General features: G+C 41.9%; 1 protein-coding gene across 5 annotated transcripts in view; it reads left to right on the top strand.

The window, feature by feature from the left end:
- The window catches only part of bbs9 (Bardet-Biedl syndrome 9), a 186,496-nt gene that overhangs the window by 16,541 nt on the left and 152,664 nt on the right, over positions 1–17,291 (top strand). For all 5 annotated transcript variants that reach the window (XM_015949922.3, XM_070551029.1, XM_015949923.3 and 2 more), the window contains 5 exons: positions 4,108–4,237; positions 6,818–6,999; positions 7,201–7,277; positions 8,030–8,083; positions 8,222–8,324. In XM_015949922.3, coding sequence (XP_015805408.3) covers positions 4,108–4,237; positions 6,818–6,999; positions 7,201–7,277; positions 8,030–8,083; positions 8,222–8,324 — 546 coding nt within the window. The remainder of the gene's footprint in view (positions 1–4,107; positions 4,238–6,817; positions 7,000–7,200; positions 7,278–8,029; positions 8,084–8,221; positions 8,325–17,291) is intronic.

The raw sequence follows: 17,291 nt of genomic DNA on the forward strand, positions 1-17,291 counted from the left end.
GAGCATTTGCTTAGGATGATGGCAGAGCTGTGATGGAGCAAAACAACAAAGATGGTGATTGCTCAGGAACGATAGCCTGGTAAACCATCCTATATATGAGGATATATAGGATGGCCACGACCCATAGACAGATCTCAGTTGTGGATTGTAATCGACAATTGTTTTTCAAACTGTCTCCTCGTGCTATTGGGCAATAAACAACGTGATGTACACACCACTACAGAAGTCATTCAACGGGGCAGTCCGCCGTACACGGTTGAAGAAGACACAAATACATCCTTTTTTCTAAATAAAAGACTTAAGTACCTCTATCTGCTCTTGACTCAAAGAAAAACCCAAGTCTAAATAGTACAAAGTTGATGCCAATGCAGTTTCAAACAATCTTTGTTGTTTTACTCAGCCGCAGTAACATGCTGTCCACCAAACCGATGGAGCGCTGTGACTGGCAAGACAGAAGACTGTTCGGGCCTGCTGAGGCTCCAGTGGAGCGTGGTTAGACTGACCTGCAGAGCAAAGTCGTTTTGCTTTGGTCTGCCTAGATTTGTAGGCTACAGGAACGCCGCGTGTATGAAATGGTTACGGCATAAATTATGGACAATTTAGACTTAGGCTTTCCTTTGAGACAGGAGCAGATAGAGGTACTTCTTTGATGGCGTGTGTCAGATTGCCTTGTTGACTAATTTCCGTAGCGATGAATACGTCACGTTGTCCGATGCTCAGATTGGTCCTAGCGCTGTCCAACTGCGACCAGTTTGAAAGACAACCGTAGATTCTGCCCCGATTGAGCTCTGTTTATGACTGCAAAGAAAGAAAATTAGAAGCTTGAATATCTTTTTTTGCTTTTTTTGTACTAACTGATTGCAACTGCCTAGTGTTCACGTGCAGCTCTTATTTTGCTAGTCTGCTTAGGGGTCTTTTCATGTTGTGGAGAGACACAGACAGTACTGATCTGCAGCAGGTTTCCTAATGCGTTCCTTCTGGCCTTCAGCCTCACAGCTGCCTCAGCTGGACCAGAGCCCTCACCCTCATCAACTACTCCCATCTGTCTGTCTGTCTACTTTCTTTGTCATGTAATTGTTTTGGCTTCAGTTCCCATATGAATGATTTCAAGTCAAAGTCCCATCCCTCCTTAATAACGATTATGATTCGCACTTACGACACAAACTTACGGTAGGTTCATTCTGGTTCTTAACCGATTCTCTTTCATAAACATAAAACGGTGCGAGTCACATGTAAGCGCCTTCACAGTCGTCAAGTCTAAACCAAACTGAACACATTGGGGAAATTTTTTAAGTGATTTGTTTGACACACGTTTACCTCTATCCGGATTTGTGTTGGAAGAACGGGTGGAGTTCCAGAAAGTTGTTTTGATTTTTCACCTAACAGTTTATGTATGAATCCCGTTCTCTCACAAAGTCGGAACAAGCAAGAGTAAAATCACTGAAGAGTCGCTAATTATGTCAGAGGAGGTCATGAGATCATATTCGTGTCATTCAAGAAGGAAAAAAGAAAAGTATTTATTGTTGGACAGACAGGAAATGTAAAGAGATTTCTTTCCCTGGCAGCAACGGAACGTTCCGGTTTTGTGGCTTGTGCATGCGAACAACTTTTCCGCCTTACACCTCTTTTTTCGTTAATGCTACTTGAGGGATAAAAGGCAGACCGAGAGGGAGGGATGAAACAGGCAGATGGTCAAACAATGACCAAATCATGAAAAGAGGGTAAGAGAAACCAGGTGAGAAGAAAGGATAACATTCAGAATCAGGAGGAATAGATTTGGGGGTGGGAGGAAGGCCAGAAGGACAAGAACATGACAGAAAACTTAAGACTAGGGTAAAAACACTACGACAAAAGTACAGATAGGTACTTCTTTTTATAATTAGATTATAATTATAAGGCCGATGCTGAGATATGGCACTAACATGCACTCTGTCATTTTTTCCCTTTCTTACCACTGCTACTATATTATAATGTGTGTGTTCAACTGTGTGTCAGTGAGGTGTGTTTTTGTTTTGCGTGTGGCCGTCACCTCAGATCTCAGTAGGTGGTACCCGCACCATCGGTGGGTTGGTCAGCTGGACATCCCTCTGTGTGTAAAAGAAAACAAAAACAAAAGCACTCTATGTTTTCTGTTTCTAGCCTTGGGTTAAGAGAGAAAGTAGAAGCCTAGCTATGGCTGTGTTTACACAACACACCCGTAGGAGCGATCCTTGTCTCAGAATGGAAGATCTACATGAGAGTTCTTGACACAGAGCAGATGTGAAACCTGAAGAGATGGTTTTTCTGTACTGGAGAGTAGAAGCTGCACTCATCGACGGGGCAGTGCCACCCACCACAGGAATCCCTTCTTTTCTGTGGATGCTTTTAGATCTGTGAAAATGCACCCTTGTCTGTTTCCTAGAGCTAAGAATGAAAGACATAAAACCTCAAATTATTGCTGCTGTGAAACTGAGGCTGACGTTCCTGCCACGAGACAGACGCGCTGAATAAAAAACAGCACAGGGACAATTTTAGAAATATTATTCAATTGGTTTTTAACTGAGGCAAAATTGTTCAAAATGTCTCTTTAATCGTTTTATTTAGAGCCTAAACTTTATTCAAGGGCCAATTTCAAACTCACTCACTCACTCACTCACTCACTCACTCACTCACTCACTCACTCGCTCGCTCACTTTCTCTTTCACTCACTCACTCACTCACTCACTCACTCACTCACTCACTCACTCTCTCACTCACTTTCTCTTTCACTCACTCACTCACTCACTCACTCGCTCACTCACTCACTCACTCACTCACTCACTCTCTCACTCACTCACTCACTCACTCACTCACTCACTCACTCACTCACTCACTCACTCACTCACTCACTCGCTCTTTCACTCACTCACTCGCTTCCTTGTTTTCTCTCTTTCACTCACTCACTTTCTCTTTCACTCACTCACTCACTCACTCACTCACTCACTCGCTTTCACTCACTCACGCACTCACTCACTCACTTTCTCTTTCACTCACTCACTCACTCACTCACTTGCTTTCTCTTTCACTCACTCACTTACTCACTCACTCAATTTCTCTTTCACTCACTCACTCACTCACTCACTCACTCACTCACTCACTCACTCACTTTTTCTTTCACTCACTCACTCACTCACTCACTCACTCACTCACTCACTCACTCACTTTCTCTTTCACTCACTCACTCACTCACACTCACTCACTCACTCACTTGTTTTCTCTTTCACTCACTCACTCACTCGCTTACTCTTTCACTCACTCACTCACTCACTCACACTCACTCACTCACTCACTCACTTGTTTTCTCTTTCACTCACTCACTCACTCGCTTACTCTTTCACTCACTCACTCACTCACTCACTCACTGACTTTCTCTTTCACTCACTCACTCACTCACTCACTCACTCACTCACTCACTCACTTGTTTTCTCTTTCACTCACTCACTCCTTCACTCACTCACTCACTCACTCACTCACTCACTCACTCACTCACTCACTCAGTCACTTGTTTTCTCTTTCACTCACTCACTCGCTTACTCTTTCACTCACTCACTCACTCACTCACTCACTCACTCACTCACTCACTCACTCACTCACTCACTTTCTCTTTTACTCACTCACTCACTCACTCACTCACTCACTCACTCACTCACTCACTTGTTTTCTCTTTCACTCACTCACTCACTCACTCACTCACTCACTCACTCACTCACTCACTCACTCACTCACTCACTCACTCACTCACTCGCTTCCTTGTTTTCTCTCTTTTACTCACTTGCTCCCTCACTGGGCAAGAGATGGGGGACACCATTTGAGACAAACAACCACTCCCACCTAGGGATTATTTAAATTAACCTAACTGTGAGGAAGCTGGTACACTTAAAGAAAACCCACATCCATGGGAGAACATGCTAACTCGTGCTAACACACATGAAGGCCACATACCTGCAACTTTTTTGCACCATGCAGCCCCATGCTGCAAACATTTTAAACAAACTAAGTCACATTCAAGACAAGCTACATTGTGAATGATGCAGTTGCGTTTTATCACCGTTTTCCCCATCTAACCTTCGTTTTTCTGACATCATATAGGGACAGATGGCACCACAAGTCTGCTGCTAGGCAACCACACCAACATGCTGCTGGTTTACCAGGATGTGACTCTGAAGTGGGCCGCCCAGCTCCCGTTTGTGCCTGTAGCTGTTCGTGTTGCCAACTTCACGTGAGTACGACCTCCAGCAGAACAAGACGTTTGGATTTAGATTTAGCAGCGATACCACTTTTTTCCAAACCAATACTTTGATCTGAGTACTCACCAATACTGATTACTGATACCGATACTTCTAACACACACAAAAAATGCAATGAATTGCAATGCAGGTTTTATTTTCTTCTCATCTTTCAAAAGGAAGAGACTGCGGGAGATAAAAATAAAAATTGTTTTATAGAAATGATCACAAAACTAAAATATTAGGTGAACAGAAATGACAAGTTACAGTGAAGCCACTTTCAGGTAACTGTATTGGTATTGGTTAACTTTTACTGATACCAATACTGGTGTCGGTATCGGACCGATACCAGTATCGGTATCAGTGCATCCTTATTTAGATGTCAAAGATGACATCTTCAATCCAAAGGGGTTATAATGAAGGCAACTGTACTAATTTTGGTTTTGTCAAAGCTCCTCCGATGAGAAGCAAAACATCTTCAAGAAACCAAAAAGTCCAGCTGCCTTCATTCGAACCCTTTTGGATTACTACGACCTGGATGATTGAGAACCTTCACCAGCGTGACGTCTGCAAACACACAGGTCAATGTGAGGCTTCTTTTTTTACCACCCATTAGACATTACTGTCACATACATTATGTACATTTACCACATGCGGTAGGTATGCTGACTCAATTATCAGCTTGTGAAATCCGTCGTTGGATATTTGGCAGGAAATGACCCGACAATGCCTTCCAGCTGGCCAATCAGCAGCAAGCGAGGAGGGGCCTCCTAAAGCCAGTCCTTCGTCTTTCTCCAAACAACTACAATCAAACTGCAATTTGATACAATTACAACAGAAAACACAAACACAGTTGAAAAATGATGTGGTCTGTGATCCCGTGTGCGCGCATGTGTGGTTTAGATACAAGAGATAGTGTGTGTCTGGGCACATGTTTGGTTTAGATTGAGGCTGTGTTGTTTTTAAGCATTTAATAGTCATCAGGTTGTTCAGTGTGTTTGTAGGACACTGCAGAGTGTGGGAGAGTAACACACGTACACAAAAAACATGCAAAACACACACACACACACACACACTGGCTTACCGTGGATATCTGCAAACGTTATAACTGTGGTTTAGATGTTCCTGCTTTGTTTTTGTGGAGGATCGAATTTTATCGCTTAATTCTGCTCTGCGTGGATCACATGATCCGGCTCACCTCAGCTTTCTTGGCTCATCTAAACATTCTGAAACAGTCCTGCCAACAAAATGGCAAAACAAAATATTCTTCTTCATTTATCCACTTTATTCAAACCCTTTTTATCCTGTTTATGGTTACTGAAGGCTGAAGCCTTTAGGTGGGGTGTCAGTGCATTTCATTTAAAAGGCAAATGTTCAGACATCAGCTGATGGCAGACATCCGACACACAGACGGTTCCATATTAGAATGTTTATTTTGTGAAGTGCATTATATTATTATATATAATATTTAATTGTTAACCACAAGCAGCAGGATAATTCACCTTCAGTTTCTCCTCCGAATCAGTAATAACGTTAAGTAAAATCAGTGCCTAACGCTATGGGAGCGTATTTCTGTTCACTTGGGAAAAAATGATCTTTTTCCCTGAATTAATGAGATAAATAAAATAGAAAATAAATAAATACTTTTATCGATAGGATTACTATTAGTTTGATGACCTGTGGCCATGTTCCTTCAGGATCAGATGGCAGTTTATTTGTTATTTTAAATGATTGTTAATTCAGAAAAAAACACAACAAATTCATTTATTTGTAATATTTATGTTTTCATTTCAGAAAAACAAAGCTTTTTAATTTTTTTTCAAGTGAATGCAGTACGTGTCTGTGCGACACAAATTGGTATGGTTGGTTTTCAAATTTGTGAATCATGATTATTGTTAAGAATAATAATGATAATAATGATGAAGAAGATGACTTTTCCATTATAAAACAGCTGTATAATGAGTTTTTTTTTACAGTCAAGTATGTCCTAGCAACAGATCATTTATATCCTCACCTGTAACCAAGCACTGCCTGTTTGTCTTGCTGCCTGTTTGCTTGGCTCTCTCTCAAACGGGACACTAATGTTTAGTGAGAATTGGATAAGTGTGTTATGTCTGTCTCTTTGTTTTAGTGAGTGTGTGAATCAAATTTTTATGTGTTTCTGTAAGAGTTTGTCATGTTTCTGTTAATGTGACTTTATCAGCCTGTGTGTAGACAGATTGTGTTACCACGGCCGTTAAAGAGAGAGTTTTATACCACGTGTGTGTGTGTGTGTGTGTGCGTGCGTGCGTGCGTGTGTGTGTGTGTGTGTGTGTGTGTGTGTGTGCGTGTGTGCGTTACAGCTTCACATGACTGGAATAGAAACCACTCACATCTGTAACCAGTTTCCAGACGGTTGAAGCATTATTGCATCACTCATCATGTCTTCATGCTCACCCTCTTATCTTCTATTTCCGTATTAAACCTAAACATCACATTCTGCTACCCTTGTGAACCTCAGAGGCCCTTAAAAATGCCGGTTCTTAACAAATAGCAAATGTTGTGGAGTTAACCCTCTGGTCTCCTCATCTCAGGGAGTTGAGGGGGGCTGTGGTCAGCCTGACCTCAGACGGTCATCTGCTGTGCTCCTACATGGGGACAGACCCCTCGTTCTTCTCAACACCTAAAGTCAATGCCAGAGAGGTTGACTATGAGCAGGTGGACGCTGAGATGAAGAAGCTGCACAGGTTCATCAGAGAGGCCACCAGGACTCAAGGTAGGAGATTAGTGGACGACTGTAAGGAACACCTAAAACTCAGTCTGTGTAAGAAAATATCTAATAATTCCTGTTGGTGAATTGGTCTTGATCTGAAAGAAAGTTTCCCCTTTTTACTGATTTAATGGTTCCTCTTGTTAATCGAATAACTTGCATTTGTGAACTTACAGAGGAAATCATAAATATAATTTTTGGTTTCAGACATCCTTCCCAAAACCGATGCTGTGGAGGACCTCTCTGTCTCATCCAACGTGTCCTCCAGCCTGGACAAGCCATCAGTAAGCAAACAGGAACTCAACACACTCATATGGTCTTTATTTATGTTTTAACACACACACTCACTTGTATTTGTATCACTGTGTGGACCCTTTCGTTGACTTCCATTCCTTTTAGTGATTCCACTATTCCTAACCCTAATCAATGCTGTTCTATTCCTAACCCTAATCTAAACCAAAAGGTGGTTCACACCATACCTTTAACCCTCCCGCTGTCCTAATGGGTGTGACCCCGTGAGGAAAGTTGACCATTGAGCAGGATTGATGGTTTATCCCTTGAGTTCATGTGGAAGGGGTGAGGAGTGAGCACCACCTCACCCCTTCCACGTGGACCTCGAGGGATAAACCATCAATCCTGCTCAATGGTCAACTCTCCTCACGGGGTCACACCCATTAGGACAGTGGGAGGGTTAAAAACACGTTTAAGGGTATTTTATCATTGTGTGGACCAGCCAAATGTTCCCACAAGGTGGAAATGTCCGTACACTACAGGTTAAAATTTAAAATGTGTCCACTTAAGCACACACACACACACACACACACACACACACACACACACACACACACACACACACACACACACACACACACACACACACAGACACACACACACACACACACACACACACAAACACACACACACACACACACACACACACACACACACACACACACACACACACACACACACACACACACACACACACACACACACACACACACAAAACCTTAAGTCTGGTTATCTGTCTCTACAGCAAGCTCTGATCCAAGATATGGATGGTCTACCTGTCCCTTCAGTGACCGTGCAGGTGAGTCATCAGCTCCTTTTTTTACTCTCGCTACCTCCTAAAAATGTAAATATTCCAGACACTTTTTGGAAAATTCTTCCTTTTCCCTACAACGCCATTTGAGCACATCTCACTTAGTGTTGTTTTTATTTTCCTAAGGTGAAAATAAAGGCCCTTTCTGCGCTGCAGTCCTTTAAGCTGTCCATTTGTGTCCAGCCTCCGTTAGCTGTTACTGAAGACCAGTTTGCTCTGGAGCCCATGGGTCAGTCAACATCAATTTGTTTATTATTTTTTTACATTTTTGGTGTTTTTGTAAATCGTTGCCTAGAGGAATTAGTTTCCTGAAGTTTATTGAGCTGACCTTTAGATGTTTTTTGTGAAGATTACAAATGTAACACATAAATGACAAATTTGAGCTATTTTCTTTTCTTAACCGTACACTTGTTTGTTTTACTCTGATAATCTCTACATCTAAGGTCCCACTCACTTGTTTAAAAAAATAGCTTTGGTCTCTAGTTTGGAAAAATGCATCGTGGGTTGTTTTCTGAGGAAAAAGTAGAAGATAGTCGGAGGAGTGGTGGCGTGGAAAATGATAGGATTTGGAATTTTACTCATTATTATTCATGGAATTCAGATGTCTTGCGTCTAATTAGCTAACACCAATGTGACTCTTCTGCTGCCTTCGTTCACTTTTCTTTCTTGTGTAAAAAACACAAGCTTGAACGTGTTCTGCCATGTTGTGTTGTTGCTAATTGTTAGCTTCTGGTAGCCGAGAAACACTTTGCTTTCTGCTGGCTGCAAACTTAAAGATACATTGGCAAATCTTAACAATGTTCTAACATAGTTTAGCAATAAAAATAATGTGAAATAAAAAAAATAAATGTGGTTCTCTAGCATTTGTCTAAAACCCTCATCCAATAACACGGCACAGTCTTGAGACCAATGATTGAACCATATGGTTGTCTGTCTCACTAAACCACAGCACTATATTATAATGTGTGTGTTCAACTGTTTATCCCTTGGGGACAGATAGACCATCCACCCCTCTTCCCCTCACAGAGGGCTGTGGGGGGAAGAGGGGTGGTGTGGTGGCATCAGCTGGCGTAGGCCAGACGATGTCTGCACTGCCTGCTCACCACAGCCACGAACACACCTCATCACACACCAACTCTGTATTGGAGCAGGCGGAGAGTGACTAGGGGTCTTAGCACACCTCTGTTGTCACTTGGGGGATTTGGCCGTCTGGGTGGGGTCTGGGTGGTGGGTCTCTTTGCTCGGCATTGGGCGCAGGAGCCTGCTCATCAGCACCCCAGTAGAAAGGGTCAAACTCTGGGAACCGGTGATGGTTGTACCCTTTGTGCAGCAGTACCGGGACAAGAGTGAATAGGGTGTGTATGGGGAGTAAGAGTGGGTGTCTGGCGTGCATTTTTGTGAGTCTTAGGTTCTATGTGTATGTGTGAGCATGAGGGAGGGAGTGTGTGACTGTGTTTGTGTGTGACTGTATATGTCAGGCGGGGCCTTTGACTCCTCCCTTCTCCTGGGACTTCTTTTGCTGATATACATCTTCGCCTCCCCCGTCACACTTGGTGTGGAGTGTGATGCCTTGGTCTGCCTGAGTGTTCGCGGCTCCCGGGTCAGGGGGTTTACGATTTTTAGCGTCTGCCTGATTAATCCCGGTGGCTGCCTGGTGGGATCTGGGTCCCTGGGCTCTGTTGGGTCCCCGGCGGGGGTGGTCGCCGGGTTCCGGGCTCGGCCGTTTGGGGGTGGGAGGCTGCGGGTGGGCCTGTGGGCTTGCCACTGATATCCCCCGGGACTCTGCCGGCTGCTGGTTGTAGCCCCCCGGGGCGATCCTCTGCGCCTCTCGAGGGGGGCGGGGGCTTTTCTGGTCGCAGTCTCCCTGGGGTCCCTGTGCTCTGGGGCAGCTCCTGGATCTCTGAGACTTGGAGCTCCCTCCATCTCCCACGTATCTTTGGGGGCAGATCTGTGGCCCCTCACACTCTCTATTGGACACCCCTATAGAGAAACCTTACACAAACAAGCGCGTGTACACTCACAGGTGCTCACATGGTGCTCTCATAAGTATGGACTTGAGCACGTTCAACACATGTCGGCTGTGGTTGGCACTTAATGCACTGTGATTTATTATCGTGATTGTTCAGTAAAACAATGTTTTTATATTTCCTCATCAGGTTGATGCAGTGATAGCTTGCTCCTGTTGTATTGCTGTGTGTCCCTTTTCTTTTTCTTTTTTTTTCTCCTTCTGCAGGTCTAGAAGCAGACTCTTGTTCATCATTGTTTGTTTGTTGTTGTGGACCCCCCTCCCCCCTTGTCTTTTCCTTTCTCTTTCACCTCTGTCTCCGTGTCCGGTCGGAATTACAAGCCTTCAAAAAACAATAAACAATAAAGTTTTAAGTATCAGGCGTGACATTAACAGCAGAAGCTTTGATGCTCCACCTGATAGTAAAATCTCTAAGGCTTGTCACCAGCATTCAGACATTAATTCTGTTTGCTTCACAACCAGACAGGACACGGTTAAAAAAAAATAAAAAAGGAGAAACAGCTGGCTGCTACCACTTCAACTTTAGGACAAACTACCAGAGTCTCAAAAAGAAAACACCATTTGAAGTTACAGACAACAAAAGACGTTTGGACCTAGAAAACAGGCACTGGTGTTTTGTGCTCTCTCGTTTGTGGCAACGTGGGTTCTGGTATCAGGTGCTTGCGGCCTAGGGAGCCCATGGGAGGAGTGAGTGTTGCGCGACCATGTTTGTTTTTAAAGCTAGCTTGCCATTGCAGCTTTATTACAGCGTTTGGCAGTCCCAATCCAAGGTGGGCAGGGCCATGAATGCAAATTTTCTCTGTGATGTAGAAGAGACCTGATCCAGACAGTTCTAATCCCAAACCATTCATTCAGTCCATTATAACAGCATCAAGCTTCCTGTAACACATTGCCTCCCGTGTGCTGCGAGCTGTTACTCCAGTCCCTTCCCTGTTGTTTTCTTCACTTTTTGCCTGTGTGTAATTGTGGAAGCTTGTATTTACAGTGTGTGTAATGTAAACCAGTTGGTGGAGACTTTAATCAGAGGCTGCTCCTAGCGGCATGAAAACATACATTTTAAAACCGTGCGTGGCCCCACAGGGAGTTAAAACTCCAACTCTGGGGGTGTTGGTGCACTCCTCTTCCTGATCTTTGTATGGAGCATCAGATTAGGTTTTACACAATTTGAACTTCTTCTTTCCACATGCTATAACTTTCCACCTCATGAAAGTCTTTGGAAGACTTCAAAAGTTTCTGTTACTGAAAGGTTGTGTGCCTTACTCCAAGCTAGCTTCCTAAACGAAACACATCCAGGCCTTCCTTACACTTGCACGTTTATCTCATTTTAGGAAATAAAACTTCTTCATCTCATTGACATCAGATTGTGACAACGAGATCATAAATGCCATTAAAAATCATAAAGTCGATAAACTACAGGTTCTACTGACACGGTACTGATGGTGCTGGCAGTTACTTGTTTTGAAATCATGAACTCAAGCATAGAAACTGAATCACTAACATAAAATTCCATCTTGCAATAATCCCAAAGAACTGCTCCTGACATTCGCTGAAACCATCATCCATCACAAAGGAGCAGACACCCTGCTCTTTGAGAAGCACCAGAATGGATTGTGAATTTATGATTTCAAGATGTGAGTAGCTTTCTCACGGGGTGTGAGCACCAGCCATTTGTTTTAGGTCCTGACTCAAACTGACCACTGCTTTCTTATGATTCATGATCCATAGATACAGAAATGTAATGTGTTTTTCCACAGTGCATTCTTATCTATACATACTCCCCGTGACCTGTTAATGCAAACAGGATGGGCTAAACGAGATCATTTCCTGTATAATCTTGTCAACTTATATTTACATTGACCATTTTTAACACGATTTAAGCATTTTTCATCACCTTTTATAGGGACAGATACAAGAACATGGACAAGCTGCAACACGGCAGCCCCGTGTTTGTAGCAAAATACTTTTAGCAGTAGCTAATTTGCAGCATTTGTCCCTAGGCTTTTAAATTATAGTTAAAAGAAACAGAAGATAAAATTAAAACAGTTCAGAAAGAATTCACAATATGCTGTTAAAAGGTTATGACAACCAGTTTGAGACACACACAGACAAAGTGATCACAGCAAAGGGAAAGAACATCTTCAGGACGCTGTTATAAAGGCTTTCCAGTGGTTTACGTGTGGTCTGGTTAGTCTGTGACCCTACTCTAGCTCCATAGGATCATGAAGTTTAAAAATATTTGCGCACAGTTAAACATTGGGTAATGTCTTGTAGTCTTAAAATAGTTATTGTTTAATGTGACAGCAAGTCATCGAGGAGCAATCACTTTTCTGCACCAATATTTCCAAACCAGTAATCAGATTGAAGCCACTGACTGTATGTTCCTATTTTAGTTTTTTGTTCAGGAGAAAGATGTATTTGTCTTTTTCCTTGCGTGCTGATGAACAGTAGCCTGGCAAGCAATCCTGTATGAATATATAGTCTGGCCATGACCCATTGAAACCTCCCAGTGGTGGGGTGGAATCAAGATACTGACTCCTCAAGCAATTGGACATCGCTAGGACTAATCAAAGCAACAAACAACATGATGTTCTCACCACTATTTATGTCAGTTGTCCATCATACGCCGTCGAAGAAGGCGCAGATACTTCCTTTTTGAATTAAAGAACTTCAGTACCTCTATCTGCTCATGTCTCAAAGAAAAGCTCAAGTCTAAATGGTCCAAAGCTGATGCCAAAGCTGTTTTAAAGGAGTGTCGTTCCTGAGCTGATGCCATCTTTCTAGTTTTTCTTCATTGCAGCCCTAGTGTTAAGCAGTGTTGGGAGTAATGCGGTACAAAAGTAATTAATTACTGTAATGCATTGCTTTTTGATGTAATGTGGTAATGTAAGGCATTACAGGGAAAGAAAATGGTAATATTTACTCGGTACAATTGTCAGTAACGCGGTAATTACAATGCAGTTTTAAACCCAGAATCAAGATGTGTTCCTTAAAAATTCAAATTGCGGGAAACCCGAAGTAAGATCCAGTATCTGCATGTATTACGTCATTTATGGACTCAGCTTTGCGGGCAGAGGGGACGCAGCGGTAACGGCTCAAATACTCCAGCGGCGTCCTCCACGCGGCCGCTGTTACATTCACAAAATCGCTCCACTAAAACAAAATAATTCACTTGCGATCGTTCATATCAGCGCATATTCTCTGGTATTTTGTGCTTTTCTGACGTGCTTTGCCTCAGCTGAGTTCATAATCTGTGCCCCGGTGGTTTCAACTCATTACTGCTGGAGCGCCGCGCATGTGAAGATCCCTTTGGCTGATAGTTAGAAAGTAGGAAATCTAGGAAACAGTTTTTTCTGGAAGACGGAGAAAACATGCAGCATGCAGAAAGGTTAGAGAGAGAAAGGGCAGGAAATTATTCAAATAAAATCAAGAAAAAAAGAAAAAAGTAGGTAGATTTATCCCCAATACACATTTTTACCAGTGAAAAGCAATAATATATAAGCATTTAATATTTATACATGTGATAGAATCAGATCACCCCAGAAGTCAGTCCCACATCCAGGGCCGTATCAAGGCATTTGGGGACCAAGGCAAAAGCCCCCACCACCTCACTCCCTGCTCAGTTAATATAAGATGGCAGCGTGCTGAGAGTACAGATTGTTGTTGCTTTTATTTAATAAACAATCATTTTAAAGCACTGTTATTATATCTGACTGTTTTAACAGCAATCCTAGCTCAGACACCACATCACTTTCCACATATATATCATGAGCTCACTGAGCGTCAGATTACCAGATTCATATTGAAGTTGTTTTGGTGAAAGTAACTTAAAGTAATGCAAAAGTAGTGTAATGCCTTACATTTTAAAATCAGTAATATTGTAATGTAATGAATTACTTTAAAATGAGGGTAACAAGTAATAAATAATGCAATACAGTTTTGAAGTAACTTGCCCAACACTGGTGTTAAGCCTGCCTAACAAACCTAGTGCGTTGTGATCAGCAAGACACAAAACTGTTTGGTCCAGTGGTAGACTGCTGAGGCTACAGCGGCACGTCGCTCGACTGACTGACAGAGCAAAATCTTTTGCTACTGCTATGGTTGGTCTAGATTTCTAGACTAGGTGAATGCTGCATCTGTTGGACAATAAAAACTTACTTGGAGTTCTACCAAATACAGTTTTAATAAAAAACATGTTTTCAAATGGTATTTCTAATAGTAGTCATTTTTACCACAGCAAATTGGTAACTGCTTTCTTCCTAAATCTGCCTGCTGTGTCCGTTATTGATTCATATGCCCATCTGACGATTGTAAATATATGCTATTTATTTATTTATTTGTTTGTTTGCAGTATTGTATTAGTACAGCATTCTGCAGTGGATGTGGGCTGAGACCAGGATGAATTTTTTTTGTTTTGTTACTAATTTATAACCTCCGACATGAGGATACAAAATTTAATCAGAAGGAAAACCTGGTTTGGAAAACATCACATGAACGACAGTCTCAGTCAGAGCAGACAACGAGTCTGCCAACAAAAACTCACAGCAAATCAAAAGTAAATTAATTCAAGAAGATGCCATAAAACAGATCGTTTTAAAAGCTTCTGGATATTCCTGCTCACTTTGGTTCTTCCGAAGCTTTTCTCCCTAGCAGTGGCGTTTGTCCTTAGCTGTTTACGTGGAACATCTGAGGTTGTGAGTCACATTTACACCACCAAGGAGATGATTTGTTTATCTGAGTTTATGTAGCGGTCACATGGGTCAGATCCAGAAGCCTCCGTCAAGCACCGGGGTTAGTTACTCAGGAAAATTAAATTTTTACACATGCACATCCACTAACGTTTAAACACATGCACATGTGCCTACAGCATGCCGGTAAAACTGACACACACACACACACACACACACACACACACACACACACACACACACACACACACACACACACACACACACACACACACACACACACACACACACACACACACACACACAAGCAGAACCATTTTGTGTGTGTTTATGTCACACTCTCTTGTCTTCATCCTCAGAAATGTGGCACTAGTTTTGCTGACTTATTCAAGACAGCTTCTGTAGAAAAGCATTTGTTGGTAGGGCGAGTGTGTGGGAGGATTTGGTTAGTTACGACTAAAACTACAAAAAATATCTTCAGACCTTTGAATAACGACAGTTCTTGGTCATGTTACTGAGAACCCTGTTGTTTTTCATGTTTATTTTAATTGGGATCTAAATGAATAAAAAAAAGTTTTTTTTAGGATGTAAGATGAGTAGATTGTGAGAAAAGCATTGAGATGATTTTCAAAATAAAAGACACGTTAGATTTAGCCTCACAAGATTGGGATTAAATAAAATTTGGTTTTCATTTATTTACAGTGCAGTTCTCTTTCATGTTTAGTGTTGAATTCATTCAGATGCACAGTGATGACTTTTTTGAAGCATCACTTTCAATGTGATTCATGTATCATGAATATAACCAAAGGAAAAATCAACAGACGTAATGGTGAAGAAGCAATGAGTGTCCTGTGGAAATCTGGCAGCAATTTAGAGAATTTCTAGCAAGTCTAATAATAACATAATGTCTTCTGTTGTTTGTTCTTTCAAGTCTGCTTTTCATCATTGTATCTTTTACAATCTATCTTTATCTTGATTTATTGTTTTCTGCATCCAGAATTTTGTTGTTCATTGGCTTCACAAATGTAAACAACCAAACCTCATGTTCACACACAAGACTCAATGAAGCCAGTTATTTTTATTTGTTCCTTTACTGCAGCTGTTTGGTGTGTAAGTGTGAGTGTTTTGAGTGCGAGTGTCCCGTGTGTCCGATTGTGTAACTTAAAGTGTCCAGAGCACATGTTTGTAATGTTCATGAAAGGTGTGAATACTTTTTTTTTTCCATTCATTTTGCAACAATTTATTAAACCGAAAACAAAAGGCATAAACTCAGTGATGCCTGTGCACACACAAATGCTCGTGCACGAGGGAATGATGTGTGTAAGGAGCAGGGGAAGTAGCGCCCTCTGACTTTTATTGTTATTCCACTTTTTATTCGTCTCAGATGGCAGCTCAATCCTCCGTTCACTACACACTACCTCCTTTGTTCTGTCTCGCGTTCCCACTCCAAAGTCCTGCTCCCTCCCTCTTTTCACCTATTCACTCTCCATTTCTTCTCATCTTTTCCTTTTCTTCCTCCTGTCTTATATTTGTCATTCTGCCCCATAATGTATTTATTTTTTGCTGCTCTAACATCCACAGTTTCAAATTTTCTCTTCAGCTTGCACTGCTGCTTGTTCTTGACAAAACCAGTTTCAAACTGCCAAAGTGTTGACTATAAAGTAAGCCAAATGATGTAGAATAAAACGTTGGATACTTGACTCTGAAAATGATCAGGAACATCTCACTTGATACGCAAATGATACACAAATTATCTTTACATTTAAGACTATTTATGCAAAGCTCAAACTACATTATGTCTCAATTCATTATATTTAAAAAAATCTGTTAAACGTTTGCAAGTTCAGTTGTTGTGATCATCACCACCATAGGAGTGTTCCTTGGGCCTCAGATGTCCTCCCATTGTTATCATGTAAATGAGCTACTTATGTAGCCTGGCAAGCCATCCTATATATGTAAATATATAGGATGGCCATCAGACTATATATTTTGTAGCCCGGATATTGGCTGCATGTAAACGTAGTGAACCCAGTCATGGAGTGGAATCTACAGTTGTCTTTCATACTGTTTCCACATGCAATTGGACAGCACTTGGACCAATCAGAGCAACGAACAATGTGACATATTTATTGCTACATCCGACATCAAAGAGGAAGCAAATACAATCTTGGTCCCCCAAGTCTAAAAAGTCCAAAGTTGATGCCAAAGCAGTTTCAAACGAGCGCTGTTCCTGACCCAAAGCCATCTTTGTAGTTTTTCTCCATAAAAGCTCTAATGTTCAGCCTGACCATCAAATGTAGAGTTGTTATAAAACTGCTCAGGTCAATGATAGACCTCCTGAGGCTTCATTACAGCGTGGCTAGGCCGACCTGCAGAGTGAAATCCTTAGCTTCAGCTACGGTTATTCTAGACTTCAAGGCTACTACTTATGTTGAAGACAGGATTTGCGCAAGAATGAGTAAATGAGAAAAGTTTCCTAAAACGT

Source organism: Nothobranchius furzeri, chromosome 5, assembly GCF_043380555.1.
Source record: "Nothobranchius furzeri strain GRZ-AD chromosome 5, NfurGRZ-RIMD1, whole genome shotgun sequence".
Classification (NCBI taxonomy): Eukaryota; Metazoa; Chordata; class Actinopteri; order Cyprinodontiformes; family Nothobranchiidae; genus Nothobranchius; species Nothobranchius furzeri.